Below are 15,280 nucleotides of genomic sequence, written 5' to 3'. Positions count from 1 at the left end.
CTGTCCGGCGTTTGTAGCATTTGGCCCTTTGCTAAAAGTCATTTGTCTTTCATAAAACGACATAATTTGGTGGTCTATTTGTGTTAGTTTAATAATATTCAGAAGTAATTTATATAATTTTTAAAAAATTAAAATAATGTAAATACCATCTTTCAACTTCCAAATTATTTATTTGCTTATTTTGGTAAATCCTCGACCGTGTTTGCTGCTGCCTCCAATATTCCTCGTCGTTATTATTTTTAATTTTACTTGTTCTCTTGATAAAGACGCTTTTTTTTTGTTTTTTTATTCTCATTTTTTTTATGTCGTTGTACTTTATTCCTAAATATGAGTTGGACTTGTTATTCAAAAAAAAAAATATATGAGTTGGACTTTCTCGCCGCTTTTAATCGTGTGATGTGTGCAATAATGCCACTTGCAAAAAAACATTTGTCTTGTTGCATATAACGTGTGAGACCACGCTTTTGTGTTGTTCATTTCATTTCATTCAGATGAACTAATATTTTGATGTTAAAATTTTGGAAAAAATGTGTGTCATTGTAAAGGATGTAAATTTGTGTCATTTTAAGAGAGAGAAAGAGATAGATAAAAGAGAAGAGAGAGTTGACATGTTGAGATATATAGTCGCACATTGGTTGTATGTGCAACTAATGTAGAGTTTATAAGACTTTGGACACTCCCACCCTTTGAGCTAGCTTTTGGGTGGTGTATCCAAGGTTCTTTACGTGATATCAGACCCTCGCCGCCCCCACTTTCTCTTGTGGGATTTCTTAGCACAGGTAGGCTGGGCCTGTTGCATTGTCCACTCTTCAAGCCCAATGAGCTCTTGTGTGAGAGGATGTGTTGAGATATATAGTCACACATTAGTTCTATGTGTAACTAATATGGAGTTTATAAGGCCTTGGACACTCCCACCCTCTGAGCTAGCTTTTGGGGTGGTGTATCCCAATTTACATGATCAAGTTATGTGAAATTTTTATGTTTATTTTTTTCTTTATTAATAATAATTAAATTTCACCTATTTAATACATTTGAAGAGAAAAAAAAAAACACAAAAATTTCACAAGATAAGATGATATAAAATTTTAACACACTTCCCATTCTCACACACCAAAGCTTTTCTCCACGTGCTGTGTGTATGTTTGCTTGACCTTTGGCTTTTTCTTTTCGTGCTTCAAAAACATTTAAAAAATATGTGGCTAAAGCATTGCCGCCTTTGATAGTTGTTGTCTCTTTTTTCTGATTATATTATTATTATTATTATGAGTTTTATTAGTATCATGTTATATAACTTAACAAAACTTTCCTACACATACAATTAAAAGGTGGGGTCCACATGATTTTTTTTTCTTTCATCATTCCACTTTCTCTCTCTTCTTTATTACGAGGGTAGGAAAATTTTCTTATATCATGTTACATTATTCTCCTAAAACCCTATTATTATAATTATATTAGTATTATTTATGCTGCATATAAAATGACATAGGAAAGAAGGACCTGCGTGAAACAAGAAGTTGAGTTCTCTTGCAAACATGGGAGAAGAGAAAATCAGACAGCCATTGTTGGAGAAGCAGTACTATAAGGACTGCCCTGGTTGTAAGGTGGAACAAGCCAAAGAACTGAACCAGAGTGTATCCATTCGAAATCTTTTGATTATTTGGATGGTGGTGTTATGTGCAAGTAAGCATTGAACTCTATTTTCACTTCTGGACAATTTGATTGTTCCAATTCTGTCGTTTAGAACTAACTTTGGGGTATTTGTGAGTGCCAAGTATGCTGATTATACCCTTCTAACCATTATTAGTGTATGCTTAGAATCCTTAATTTGTGGTGTCGGTGGACCTACCCTTTGAACAACTCATTTATTTTTCATCAAACAGAAATAGTTGCTTACATAGATTGCTATTTCCTAGAATTGCCAAAACTGAAACTAGTCCCCCCCTCCCCTTTTTATGACTGCATAAAAAGCTGACATGTTTCTATAACTCTTTAAGAGTTAATCTTTTCTGCTAAAGCTGCAATACTAGAACTTTTCAAGTTGACCATTCTGTTGGGAAGTTTTCCTAACCTCAGTTCATAATTTTTTCCCACTCTCTTGGAGAAAATCAGAAAAAAGTCACTCCTTAGTGGTGACTGGTTGAATTCATATTTTGGTTTTATCTTTCTCTTGAATGTCTCAAATCATGTACCTTAGCTCAAAAAAGGAGTTCATCCTATATTGGTGGTGTGAGAAAATTAAAGTTAAATGTTTTTATGGGATTCTCAATCTTAATAATTTGATGTAAAATTCAGTGTTTGATTCCATCAATTAACCTTGTCTTCCTCTGTTGCATGAAAAACTAATTTGTCCTTCTATGATGTCTCTTTATTTTGTCCTCTACAGCGCTGCCTATATCATCTCTCTTTCCATTTCTTTATTTCATGGTGAGTTTAACTATCTACGAGGGTTTATTGTCACCTTCCATATGATGCATAGTCTGATTTTATGACATTGTTATTTCTTGGTAGTTGCCTGAACACATATGGAGGACGATTTATTTGTTTTATTTGGAGTGTTTCAAGTTCAGTTTGAGTTTTTATTTTATTTTATATTTATAATTAAAAATGTAGATAAGAAGGGCATACTATTTTTAATCTTCATGTTATTTTTTTGAAAGTGACTGCCAATTACTTCCTGATGGAATGGAAACTAATACATCGTTGGTTCAATTAATTATAATTATTTTTCTTCATGCTGATCTTTTTCCTAATCATTTTGGGTATTTTAAAAAATGAATTTGAGCATCAAGTCACTGTTTGATCATCATTTTGTTCTAAATATAAATAATTGGTTCCATAATGCTGGTTTACTGTACTTGGATAAACATATGCTTTAAAATCTTTGTTCCATTCTTAAAGGAATTAAAAATTGTTTAAGAAGGAAGTCCTCTCCCTGTTGGTGGTTCCCGCTACTACTAACTCAAACTAGTACTTTGTTTCTTGGAAAATTAATGGCCATGAATAATTTATATATGGAAGGGATGTATTTGAGCTATTTTAAAGGGAGGTGTTGAATTTAGAAAGAAATTTTTATTAATGGAAAGTGTGTCTTTGAGTACCTTGGCTAATGTGAATGAATTTCACTCCTCCAATGAGACCCATTTTACCAAATTGCAATTTAGGCTTGCAAACAACTAATTACTGTATCAAGAAATGCATAAAGTTCACTCCAATCAAAAGCCAATCCTCTCTGAGGCAGTAATCAGAAGATTTTCTTCAATATGCAAATTACCCTTCATTATTTTTCTTCAAAGTACCAATTTTTGTTCCTGCTTAACTGAATAACTTTGCAGTGTGACTGATAATTGCAAACTATGGGATGTGCCGTTGTCTATTTCTAATTGCTTATTGCTTTCCTTTGTGCTTTCTCATTTGTTATGAAATAGCAAGAAATCAAATAATGGTTAATGTTTAACTTACTGATGCACATAGTATATCATCCTCAATTATGCAACAATTATTTTCAGGTAAGGGATTTTAATATTGCAAAGACAGAAGCTGATATTGGTTCTTACGCTGGTTATGTGGGTAAGATTATTTTTAGTATTTCCATTCTTTGAAATCTTTTATCATTGTTATATGTTCTTTATTGGTGATGCGTGTATGATTGAAAATATTGTAGGATCTGCATTCATGCTCGGCAGATCTTTGACATCTATATTTTGGGGAATTGTAGCTGATCGCTATGGCCGAAAACCTGTTATAATTATAGGGGTTATCTCAGTGTAGGTATCTCTGGGAATGAATTGGATGCTTTCTTTAAGCTCTGTTGTGCGGTTTCCCATAATTATCAATGTTTACTTGATTTCAGTGTCATTTTCAACACACTATTTGGCCTTAGCACAAGTTTTTGGATGGCTGTTATCACGAGATTTTTTCTCGGATGTTTGAATGGTGTGCTTGGACCAGTAAAGGTAACACTTTTTTTACATCTAATATAATTAGCAATTTAATGTTTCATCCACTAGCACCAGCATACATTTTCAGAACGTTTGCACTTGTATACATGTTCAATCTGACACAAAATTACAAATTTCCATTTATATATGTATTTGACAAACTCCTCTATTTAACAGGCCTATGCTACTGAACTTTTTCGAGAAGAACACCAAGCTCTAGGACTCTCAACTGTAAGCCTCATCAACTCTTGTCTACTCTCAGTTCTTAGAACTGCATTTCCATCATGATAATTCAAAGTGTGATCTGCTTTTAGGTCAGTGCAGCTTGGGGCATAGGTTTAATCATTGGTCCAGCATTGGGAGGCTATTTGGCTCAGGTTATTTTTATTCTTTGCCCTCTGAAGTATAATATTCATCTTGTGAAAAGCCTTGAATTTTGTATATGGACTTAAGTTGACTTGTTTTGAAAGACCTCTGGTATATTGAGAAGGCTGATGCCTGAAATTCTGTATTTAATTGAGTATTAGAAAGGATAGATTTTTTAAATCCATCTGCCATATTTAAAATAAATGGTCCTTTTGAATGTTTTTACACTTTGTGACTTTAAGTTCTCTCTCCCTCTCTCACTTTGTGTGTGTGCGTGCGCGCGCGGGTAGTGGCATACATTCATGTGCACATTTGTTACTTGTTTCTCTAATACTTTGTGAAATTTTGTATTGCAGCCAGTAGAGAAATATCCGCGTATATTTCCAAATGATTCTTTTTGGGATAAGTAAGTGGACTTTTCCTGCTTTTTAATTTTATAAAACTTAAGGATCCAAATTTGGCTCCCATCTTTGTCTTTCTATCGTTCTATCCTTTAATGAGGTGCGGATTTTCATTTGTCAAAAACATAATAATCGTCCTGCAGGTTTCCATACTTCTTGCCGTGCTTTATAATATCAGGAATTGCATTATCAGTAGCTATTGCATGTATCTGGATTCCGGTATGTATCTTATGTTTTAAAATATCTGTTCAGTAAATAGAAATATTTCTATCTTCTTTATATTTTGTGGTTTTTACTTTAACATTTTTATGATGCCAATTTATAATGTAACATTGCATCATTTTGTATGATTTTTTGAGCTCAGCACTGCTTTGTCTTCACTGTTTTCACAGTATTGTCTGTCTCCTTCATCAATATAATTGTTTAAAATACCTGCAGGAAACACTTCACAACCACAATGATAGCAATGAGTCCACAGATGACACCGAAGCTTTAGAGAATGGAAGCTGCGAGGCTGGCGAAGGCAAGATAATCCAAAAGAATGAAAACCTCCTCCTAAATTGGCCCTTAATGTCAGCTATCCTTGTTTATTCTGTTTTTGCACTTCATGATGTCGCTTATCAAGAGGTATGATTTCTACTTAATGAGGTTAAAAATGGTCTATGCATCTACTTAATATATGCTGTATGGATTTTCATGCTTCTTTTTATCTGTACATCCATCTTTCCTTCTTTAGGTTTTCTCGTTATGGGCTGTCAGTCCTATGAGGCTGGGGGGTTTGAAATTTACAACTGATGATGTTGGTAATGTTCTTGCAGTATCAGGTGCATCTTTGGAACCTATAATAGATGTTTATTAATGTTGAGGATATGTTTCTTTGCTAACTTTCCATCCATAAAGATTTCGCATAAATTTTATGCATTTGATCATATTCTGAAATGTGGCTTTGTAACATTACATGTGTATTTTGATGTCACATGCCATATGTCTCGAATATCATATCTTTTTATGCTCAAATCTAGATTAGTCAGTACTTTTCTATGGTAAAAACTACTTTGATCTCAAAAAGTTGCCGTTTCCATTGTATGTTGGTCGGATAAACGGAACTTTATATGATTGTATATTTATTCAGGCTTATTTATTATTTTTTCTTGCCTAACTTTCTATTTAAAATACTCCGGGATGCTATAACTTTGGTCGAACGGTTCTTTTATCTTTTTATGTAGAAAAAGGAAACAGATAAAATAGGCATGTATACTACATAATTCAGAATTTAATCAGTTTGAAAGAGTATTGACAATATAATACCACTTGGAACTGTATTACATTTATTCCTTTGGTTCTATACCTATATCAAAATTGCTTATTGCGCTGGGTTTTCATAGTGTCAAAGATATATAATTTTATATTCAGTGTTGATCTTTATATTCCTATTACATTGTTATATATATTTTGTATAATTTCTGGCTTCTCATATGGTCAGGTTTTGCACTTATGATCTACCAACTTACCATATACCCATATGTGGAAAAAGCTTGTGGACCTATTACCATTGCCCGCATCTCTGGGGTCAGTTTTCACCTAATTGTGGCAATTATTGCAATTCAGCATTTCATTGTTCGTTATTTAAAATATGTCTTCTTACTTTGGTTACATATGCAGGTGTTTTCCGTACCACTTTTACAAAGTTACCCCTTCATAGCAATGTTGTCAGGCTTAACACTATACATAGTGATAAGTATTGCTTCTATTCTGAAGAATATTCTGTCAGTAAGTGCACCTCTTTATTTATTTAGCCAGTCATGAGTGATATTGAGGATTTAAATTGAATTGAATTTGTATTCACTAGATCAATTTAATTGATTTAGAAAAGGTTCTCTATAATACAAATTTGACTGATTGTATTCTTTTTTGCTGGACTTAGTTGACAATTACAACTGGTTTATTCCTTATGCAAAACAGAGCAGTGGTAAATTTTTGGATAATTTCATTATCTTTTGTTTCCTTACAAAGTTTGAGATTAGTTTTTGATGGACTGTAGCATATATGACGTGTTGATTTGGAAAACAGGAGCAACACCAAAGGGGGGCAGCTAATGGCATTGCTATGACAGCTATGTCTCTATTCAAAGCTATTGGCCCTGCTGCAGGTGGTGCAGTGTGAGTGTTCTTATGATTTCTTCAGCTTTTGTTCAACTTACCTGTCGTAGTTCAAAAATAGAAATGTAGATCTGTACAAGGGATTAATATCACAAATGATACATGCTATAAAACTTGCATATTAATGTACAGGTTTTACACATGATATATAATATAGATTAATCTAATTCATCCGTGTCTAAAACTTCATGCTAAGTTTCTTTTTCATATGGTCCTTTCAAACCTGACTATTTGCTGACGAGATTGAAATATGTTGGTAGCTAAGTTTTGTGTCAATGTATCTTGTGCTTTGTCAGTAAAGAGTTAATAGAGATTACTCTCACTCTACTTTGATCCATTTGCAGTTGAAAATTATTTATTAGTAGAAGTTTTGATCTACATGCTTTCTGACTGCAACTATGATATATTGAAAATTATCGTCAATTTTCTTATTATTTTCTTGGTCAATGCAGATTAACTTGGTCACAAAAGCGGATGGATGCTTCTTTCCTCCCAGGTACGATGCTCAACTAATTATGCTCATTTCTATGCACTGTTGAGATATATAAAACCATTAATGTAGCCTCACTCAAAAGCTTAAGCTTTTGGATTGAATTGGTTCTTTACATGGTATCAGAGCCTCGGTGTACCGGGTTCGATCCTCACCGCCCCCCACTTTCTTTCTAGTGGAATTTCTTTCTTCGCACAGGTAGGTGGGTGATACAACCCACTACTATAACAGAGAATAATAAAAGGAAACACAAGGTATTTGGGCCCAGAAGAATCTGGATTTTTCTGATATATTTAATAAAAAGCAGAATTACAGCAAAATGGAACAACAACGTTCTAATGGCAGGAATTAAAATGGCAATTACAATTACAAAACTAAAGCCGAATGAAATAACAAGAAAGCAACACAGCAACAACAAACTTCAGCACATTCGAGAGGTGCTGTAACTCTCCCAAGGACCAATTCTATTTCCTTCATATTTCATATACCCATGCTACCTCTCCCCCCACGATCTCTTATCCCCTCTTGCATTGCCAACGTGGCAACGCGTTCCCTAATTCTGTTGCAACCGAATGTGTGCATTGTCATCCATGGCCTTGGTGATGGTTGGGCTTCCATTCCCATTAGCTGTGGCCCATGTTCTTCTATGTTTATCCCTTTTGTAGACCTTGTTGTAATTCTTGTTGGGCTTGGGCAGCAGGGTTGTATCAATACTCCTTCCCAACGCAAGCACCTTGTCCTCAAGGTGGAAAAGAGGAAATTGGGTGTTAATGACAGCAAAAGACTCCCAAGTATTTTCGAAATCTGGTAGCTGGTGCCATTTGATGAGCACTTGGAGCTCCCCCTGTGATGACAGTCTCCATTTCACCAACTTCTCAGGCGCTACAACCAACTCCCAATTTTCTGATAACACTGCTGGCAGAGGCTGTGCATTTGGCACTGGGTTGACAGCTGGCTTAAGCAAAGACACGTGGAAAACCGGATGGACTTGACAATCACGTGGTAGCTGTAGCTTGTAGGCAGCCTCGCCAACCTTTTCCAATACACTATAGGGACCATAAAATCGGGGGCTTAACTTCTCATTAACCCGTCTTGCAATTGTCTTAAGGCGATAAGGTTGAAGCCGAAGATAAACTAAATCACCTGGGGAGAATGTGACATCGCGTCTATGATGGTTGGCGTGGACAACCATCTTATGTTGGGCTTGGATGAGGCAATGTTTCAAATCCAATAATATTTGATCCCTATCAAACAGTGACTGAGACAGAGCATCTACAGCTGAAATAAAGCCATCACTACTAAGTAAATGAGGGGGGTCCCTACCATAGAGAGCTTTAAATGGTGTCATCCCAGTGGCATCCTTATATGTGGAATTGTACCAGAATTCAGCCCAAGGGAGCCACTAGGGCCATTGTTTAGGCCTGGGCCCACAGAAACATCGTAAATAAACCTCCAAGCTCCTGTTTACAACCTCTGTTTGACCATTGGTTTGTGGGTGGTAGGCGGTACTATAGTGGAGCTTGGTACCTGCACTCTTAAACAAGTCTGCCCAAAAAGTGCTCATAAAGATCCTATCTCTATCAGACACAATGGTGGCTGGGAAACCATGAAGCCGCACCACTTCTTTAATGAACAATTCAGAAACGTCCTTGGCTGTATAAGGATGTTTGAGGGGCAGGAAATGTGCATATTTTGTGAGGCGGTCGACCACTACAAAAATGGTGTCAAACCCCAAAGCCTTAGGTAATCCGCCTATGAAATCCATTGATATGTCAGCCCAAACCTTTTCTGGAATTGGCAGGGGCTGTAACAACCCAGCTGGAGTTAAATTCTGTGCCTTATTCTGCTGGCAAATCACACAGGCAGCCACATAATCCTTTACATTTTTTTTCATGCCCTCCCAATAAACTAGTCCGGCAAGCCGTTTATAGGTTCTAAAACACCCAGAGTGGCCCCCAAAACTGGAATCATGAAATTCATGGAGAAGAACGGAGATAAACTTGGAATGTTTAGATAACACTAACCTCCCATTGTAATACAGCCTGCCTCCTCTCAAAGTAAAGCCTTGATGAGCATCCTTGTCGAGTAACAGGTCTTGTATGATGCCTCTCAACTTGCTGTCTTCATGTAGTTCCAACTCCAAGTCCTCCAATGCTGGCAATTGCAATGTAGTGAGACTGGACAACTGCATCTGCCTAGATAACGCATCAGCAACATGGTTTTCCTTGCCCGGGTAGTATTGAATCTCAAAATCAAAACCCAATAGCTTCACTGCCCATTTTTGTTGTTCTTCGTTCAACACCTTCTGGTCAGTAAGGAACCTTAAGCTTTTCTGATCGGACTTGATGACAAAATGCCTACCCATCAAATAGTGCTTTCACTTTTGCACCGCGAACACTATGGCCATGAGTTCCTTCTCATAAATTGACTTGCCTTGAGCCTTGAGGGAGAAACCTTGACTCAAGAATGCAATGGGTCGGTTGTCTTGCATTAATACAGCACCAATTCCCTTCCCTGAGGCATCTGTGACCACTGTAAATAACTTGGTGAAGTCAAGTAAGGCTAAAACAGGGACGGTGCTCATCTTCTCTTTCAGTACCTCAAAGCTCTTCGCTGCCTCTTCATTCCACTTAAATGCATCTTTTTTAAGCAGCTCGGTTAATGGTTTTGCGATCTTTCCATAATCCTGGACGAATCTTCTATAGTACCCAGTTAATCCCAAGAATCCTCTCAACCCCTTGACACTCTTTGGGGTTGGCCAGTCCTTCATGGCTTGCACCTTTCCAGGATCTGCACACACTCCTTGAGCAGTAATAATGTGCCCCAAGTATTCCATATGGCTCTTACCGAAACTGCATTTCTTCCTATTACAAACCAAGGAATTAGATCTTAAAGCCTCAAAGACCACACACAGATGCTCTAAGTGCTCTTCCTCCCCTTTGCTGTAAATCATAATGTCGTCAAAAAATACCAAAGCAAACTTTCTCAGAAAAGGACGCAACACATCATTCATAAGAGCTTGGAATGATGAAGGTGCATTCGTCAAGCCAAAGGGCATCACTAAGTATTCGTAATGCCCTTGGTGCGTCCTAAAAGCCGTCTTGGGTATGTCTTCCTCGCGCATTCGGATTTGGTGGAACCCAGATTTCAAGTAAAAAAAACAGTGGAGCCTGCTAGTTCGTCCAACAACTCATCAACAACCGGGATAGGAAACTTGTCAGAAACAATCAATTTATTCAGGGCTCGATAATCAACACAAACCCTCCAACTTCCATCTTTTTTTTTTTACTAAGATCATGGGACTGGAATATGGACTAGTGCTATGCCTAATGAATCCATCACCAAGCAACTCAGCCACTAAATTTTCTATTTCAGACTTTTGGTAATGTGGATACCTGTAAGGCCGAATGTTGGGTACTATGCTTCCTGGCTTCAGGTTGATTGCGTGATCATGAACCCTTTCTGGTGGCAACCCTCCTTTCTTCTGGAAAATATCACTGAACTCAACCAGTAAGTCCTCTAAAGTGTCCCATGGAGCTTCACTTGCCGGATCCCCTGCCTCTTCGGATTTCAGGAAAAATCCCTGGCCTTGATCTTGCAGCGCCTTGACAACAGATTTCAAAGAGGCCTCTGATCGAAACAAGGTTGGGTCTCCCTTGATTACAACCTCCTTATCTCCCTGCATGAACTTCACAGTTAAGTCTTTGAAATTGGCTTTGATCTCTCCAAGCTGGGTCAGCCACTCTAACCCCAACACCACATCAGCACTCCCCAAATCAAAGATGTAAAGATCTTGGATGATCTTCGTTCCTTGCAGCAGAATGCTCACCTCCTTACACACCCCCTGGCAGCAAACGTTATGACCATCGCCCACTTCAACATTATACGTCTAAGTGTCAGTGACAAGCAGCCCCAACTTCTCAGCCACTGCTCGCTTTATAAAATTACTCGATGCTCCACAATCGATCATTACTACTATGCTCACCCCCGAAATTTCACCCCATGCTTTGAGCGTTTGGTTTGAAGCGAGCCCTAAAAGATATTGCATTAAGAGCTGAGGTGCTACTTCCTCTTCTCCGACTCGTGTGTCTGCTTCATCGAGCACCACCGCCTCTGGCTCACGTGCCTCCACTTCGTCGAATTCGTTGTCTTCGACTATCATCACCTGGAGGTGCTTGAATGGACACCGATGATTCGGGTTCCACTTGTCGTTGCAAGTGAAGCAGAGCCCTTTCGCCTGGCGTTCCCTCATCTCCGCCGTTGAAAGCCGTCGATTATTACTCGCCTGACTCTCAGATGACTGGCCGCTCCCACCGCTCGGGTTGACTGTGCCTGAGACTCCCTTCGTCGTCGAAGCTTTGAGCTGTTCGTCACTTTGTGCCCTAGAGAAATTAGGACTCGAGTGAGTTGGATTAAGTGAGTTGTGGCCCACGGTCCTACCCGAAAAGGCCAAATTGGAGGAACCCGAACCGGTCCAGCCTGTGCTTTTATTATAACCCTGATTTGCCCAAGTGCGTTGGGCCTGGCCACCTTTGCTTGGCCCAAATCTCCCTCCGTTGTTCACCCCCTCTTCTCTCCAGGCGTCATTTCTCTTCTCAATTTTCAGAGAAAATTTTATCATCTCCGATAAGCTAATGTTTGGGCTCATCATCAATTCCTCCTGGATGCTGCCTCGAACACCATTAAGCCATGCCCTTTTCAAAAGCTCTTCATCTTCGAACCGTAACGCACCGATGACCTTCTCGAACTCACTCCTGAACTCCGTCACCGCTCCGTTTTGTTTGAGCGTGTAGAGAGCTCTATAAGGATTGTCCAGAGCCTTTGGATTAAATCTGCTCAACACCTCACGTCTGAAGAATTCCCAGGTTGGGTGCAGATTATTTATCTCCCACCATAGATACCATTGCAACGCTTCCCCTTCTAGCGTCACCATCACCGCTGTCATCTTATCTTCGTCTGCCATTCCGATGACGGAAAAATACCTCTCAACTTTATTAATCCACCCGTACGCGTCTTCTCCAGTAAACAAAGGTATGTCTAAGCGCCTGGTTTGTAATTGCCATTTTAATTCTTGCCATTAGAACGTTGTTGTTCCATTTTGCTGTAATTCTGCTTTTTATTAAATATATCAGAAAAATCCAGATTCTTCTGGGCCCAAATACCTTGTGTTTCCTTTTATTATTCTCTGTTATAGTAGTGGGTTGTATCAATTGGTATCAGAGCTCCGATCTAGGAGCTCTGTGGGATGGTTGTAACTAGAAACATGGAAAATAGAATTGAGGCTATGGAAGAAAGGTTACGCAGGAGTGAAATCCAAAACGACGAGATATTACGAAGGGTGGATGCTAGCGAAGGTGGAGTTGCAGAGATCATTCGTCGACTGGACGAAATGGCTAGACGAATGCGAGGAAATGTTCACGAAGATAATGAGGGGACGAATGGAGAGAACTCTGGCTCACATGGCAGGAGGTTCAATCCAGTCACATCCTTAACCAGGCTCTGATACCAATTGATACAACCCACTACTATAACAGAGAATAATAAAAGGAAACACAAGGTATTTGGGCCCAGAAGAATCTGGATTTTTCTGATATATTTAATAAAATGCAGAATTACAGCAAAATGGAACAACAACGTTCTAATGGCAGGAATTAAAATGGCAATTACAATTACAAAACTAAAGCCGAATGAAATAACAAGAAAGCAACGCAGCAACAACAAACTTCAGCACATTCGAGAGGTGTTGTAACTCTCCCAAGGACCAATTCTATTTCCTTCAGATTTCAGATACCCATGCTACCTCTCCCCCACGATCTCTTATCCCCTCTTGCATTGCCAACGTGGCAACGCGTTCCCTAATTCTGTTGCAACCGAATGTGTGCATTGTCATCCATGGCCTTGGTGATGGTTGGGCTTCCATTCCCATTAGTTGTGGCCCATGTTCTTCTATGTTGATCCCTTTTGTAGACCTTGTTGTAATTCTTGTTGGGCTTGGGCAGCAGGGTTGTATCAATGGGCCTGTGCATTTTCCACCCGTCAAGCCCAGTGGGCTCTCGTGTGAGGGGGCGTGTTGAGATATATAAAACCATTAATGTAGTCTCACTCAAAAGCTTAAGCTTTTGGGTTGAATTGGTTCTTTACACACTGTAGATGGAAATCCTTTATCTAAATTTAAATGTTAAATGTTTTTCTTTTCAATTTCGGTGTCCATTAATAGGAAAGAACATAGCTAACTTTTTTCTATAGGATAAAGTGTTTAACAACAGATTTGAATATGTGGGGACATGGAATGGATTCTCTCATATGACATGGTAATGTGAATTTTTTTCATAAATTTTATTTGAACCCCATCTATTTAATATCAATTAAGAGAAAGATAAACAATTTTCATACGAATAGTTCATATGAAATTTTAACACTGGGAGAATCCACTCCCTGGGACGTGAGTTTAGATATTGCATTTATTTCTATTAATCTAATATGGTTGAAGTACAGAGAAACAAAGTAAATGTAGAATTGAATGACGGGTGAACTCTTGTTCTAATCTCTTTTGCTGTCTTTGAGTACATACAATGTTATAGTACTCCAATAAACTATGTCTAGCTAGACTTATGATGTCAATATAATTAAGAACATGCCATTTTTTTGTTAGCTTGCTTGCTGTCTAGGAACTTACAGTTGTACATTTAATTGCAGGCACCCATACGGTCTTCCTAGTCCTGAATGTAGTTGAAATACTGGGAATACTAATGATGTTCAAACCATTCCTTAGTGAAAAGAAGAAAACACACACAGATCAGTTACATTGATAGCAATTAATCTTGCTTAAGACATGCATCATTTCCGGGCTGTTGTCTATTATTGGGGACAGTGATTATAGCTAGGTGCATTGTTAGCTTTGTCATCATGGCAACCAGTGATGCGTGTTGTTAAATTTATAGCAGCAATTGCTAACTCAGCACTCACCCCAACAACCAAAAAATTTAAAATAACATGAGAAAGCAACACCAAAAAAATTAAAAATAAACAAGACAGAAAAAAGGAAAGCAATGAAAGGAAAGTGGAAAGAAAAAAATACCGGATGTTAATTGTACTTCTCTTAGTGGATTCATGATTCTATTTCATGGCCTTTTATAAATTTCTTTCGGCTAAGTTTATGGAAGTATGTTACTTACTATTGAAAACGTTCGCTACTGTGTAACGAGAAATTGAATCTCAAGTTCGAATACATACATTCTAAATAAGGTACAAAGCTCTTGGGCACATAAAGCTAAAGAGTATATGTATATGGTTAAGGCCTTCGAAGTAATAGCTGAGGAAAAATGAGCTACAAGATTTTAAAATTGATCGTTTTCTATTATTTTTTAGGAATGAGAAATTCTGTTCAGTGATCCTAATTTCAGTAATTTGGGATACGCACGTTACATTTAGGGGTATCGATTCATTCATGAGCGGATAACAATATCTTGATACAATAAGGTATAAATCAAATTAAGTACATGATTTTAGGGCCGGCAAAATGGGCTGAGCCCGCCGGGCTGGCCCGCCCCGCCTGCCAAATGGGGCGGGCTGGGTTGAGTCTTTCAACCCACCAGTCCGCCAAACCCGCCCCGCCAAACCCGCCCCGCCAAACCCGCAAGCCCATATGGGTCAGCCCGCCAAGTCCTTTTTTTTTTTTTTTTTTTAGGTTACCCAATTGTTATGTAGCTCCGTATCTTAGATTTCTCTGCATGTAAGTGGCTTTTTTGAATTGTTGTGGACTGCTCATACAATACTTTGTTACTTGTTTTGTTACTCTATTTTATCCTGATATGATTTTATTTTTTTATTATTATTTTTGGATTGAAAGATGCATATTTATATGCAGATTATTAAACACTGATCTTCTTAGTTTTATAAGCACATTAGGATTTTATGCAGATTTTT

General features: G+C 38.0%; 1 protein-coding gene across 2 annotated transcripts; it reads left to right on the top strand.

Annotated features, from left to right (window-relative positions):
- Positions 1-1,519: 1,519 nt before the first annotated feature.
- On the top strand, positions 1,520-14,497 carry LOC133285314 (protein ZINC INDUCED FACILITATOR-LIKE 1-like). Of its 2 annotated transcripts, XM_061482530.1 has the most exons (17): positions 1,520-1,680; positions 2,384-2,424; positions 3,507-3,567; positions 3,662-3,764; positions 3,851-3,953; positions 4,116-4,169; positions 4,253-4,315; positions 4,661-4,710; positions 4,849-4,924; positions 5,144-5,332; positions 5,442-5,529; positions 6,189-6,274; positions 6,368-6,475; positions 6,630-6,674; positions 6,776-6,864; positions 7,317-7,360; positions 14,051-14,497. In XM_061482530.1, the coding sequence occupies exons 1-17, from the start codon at positions 1,533-1,535 to the stop codon at positions 14,161-14,163; spliced, it is 1,461 nt and encodes a 486-aa protein (XP_061338514.1). In that variant the 5' UTR covers positions 1,520-1,532; the 3' UTR covers positions 14,164-14,497. The 2 variants fall into 2 exon arrangements, with proteins under 2 accessions (XP_061338514.1, XP_061338515.1); XM_061482531.1 differs by lacking the exon at positions 2,384-2,424 and having other exon boundaries at positions 1,551-1,680.
- Positions 14,498-15,280: the final 783 nt, after the last annotated feature.

The sequence above is a fragment of the Gastrolobium bilobum genome, unplaced genomic scaffold, assembly GCF_033153095.1.
Source record: "Gastrolobium bilobum isolate Gb01-03AN ecotype WA unplaced genomic scaffold, APGP_CSIRO_Gbil_v1 utg71954, whole genome shotgun sequence".
Lineage (NCBI taxonomy): Eukaryota > Viridiplantae > Streptophyta > Magnoliopsida > Fabales > Fabaceae > Gastrolobium > Gastrolobium bilobum.
This window is presented reverse-complemented; position numbering and strand designations above follow the sequence as displayed.

Coding starts and splice junctions, on each gene's coding strand:
- LOC133285314 (XM_061482530.1), top strand. CDS start 1,533: ATGGGAGAAGAGAAAATCAGACAGCCATTGTTGGAGAAGCAGTACTAT. Junction 4,316..4,660: donor TGGGAGGCTATTTGGCTCAG/GTTATTTTTATT, acceptor TTTGTATTGCAG/CCAGTAGAGAAATATCCGCG. Junction 6,865..7,316: donor CCTGCTGCAGGTGGTGCAGT/GTGAGTGTTCTT, acceptor TGGTCAATGCAG/ATTAACTTGGTCACAAAAGC.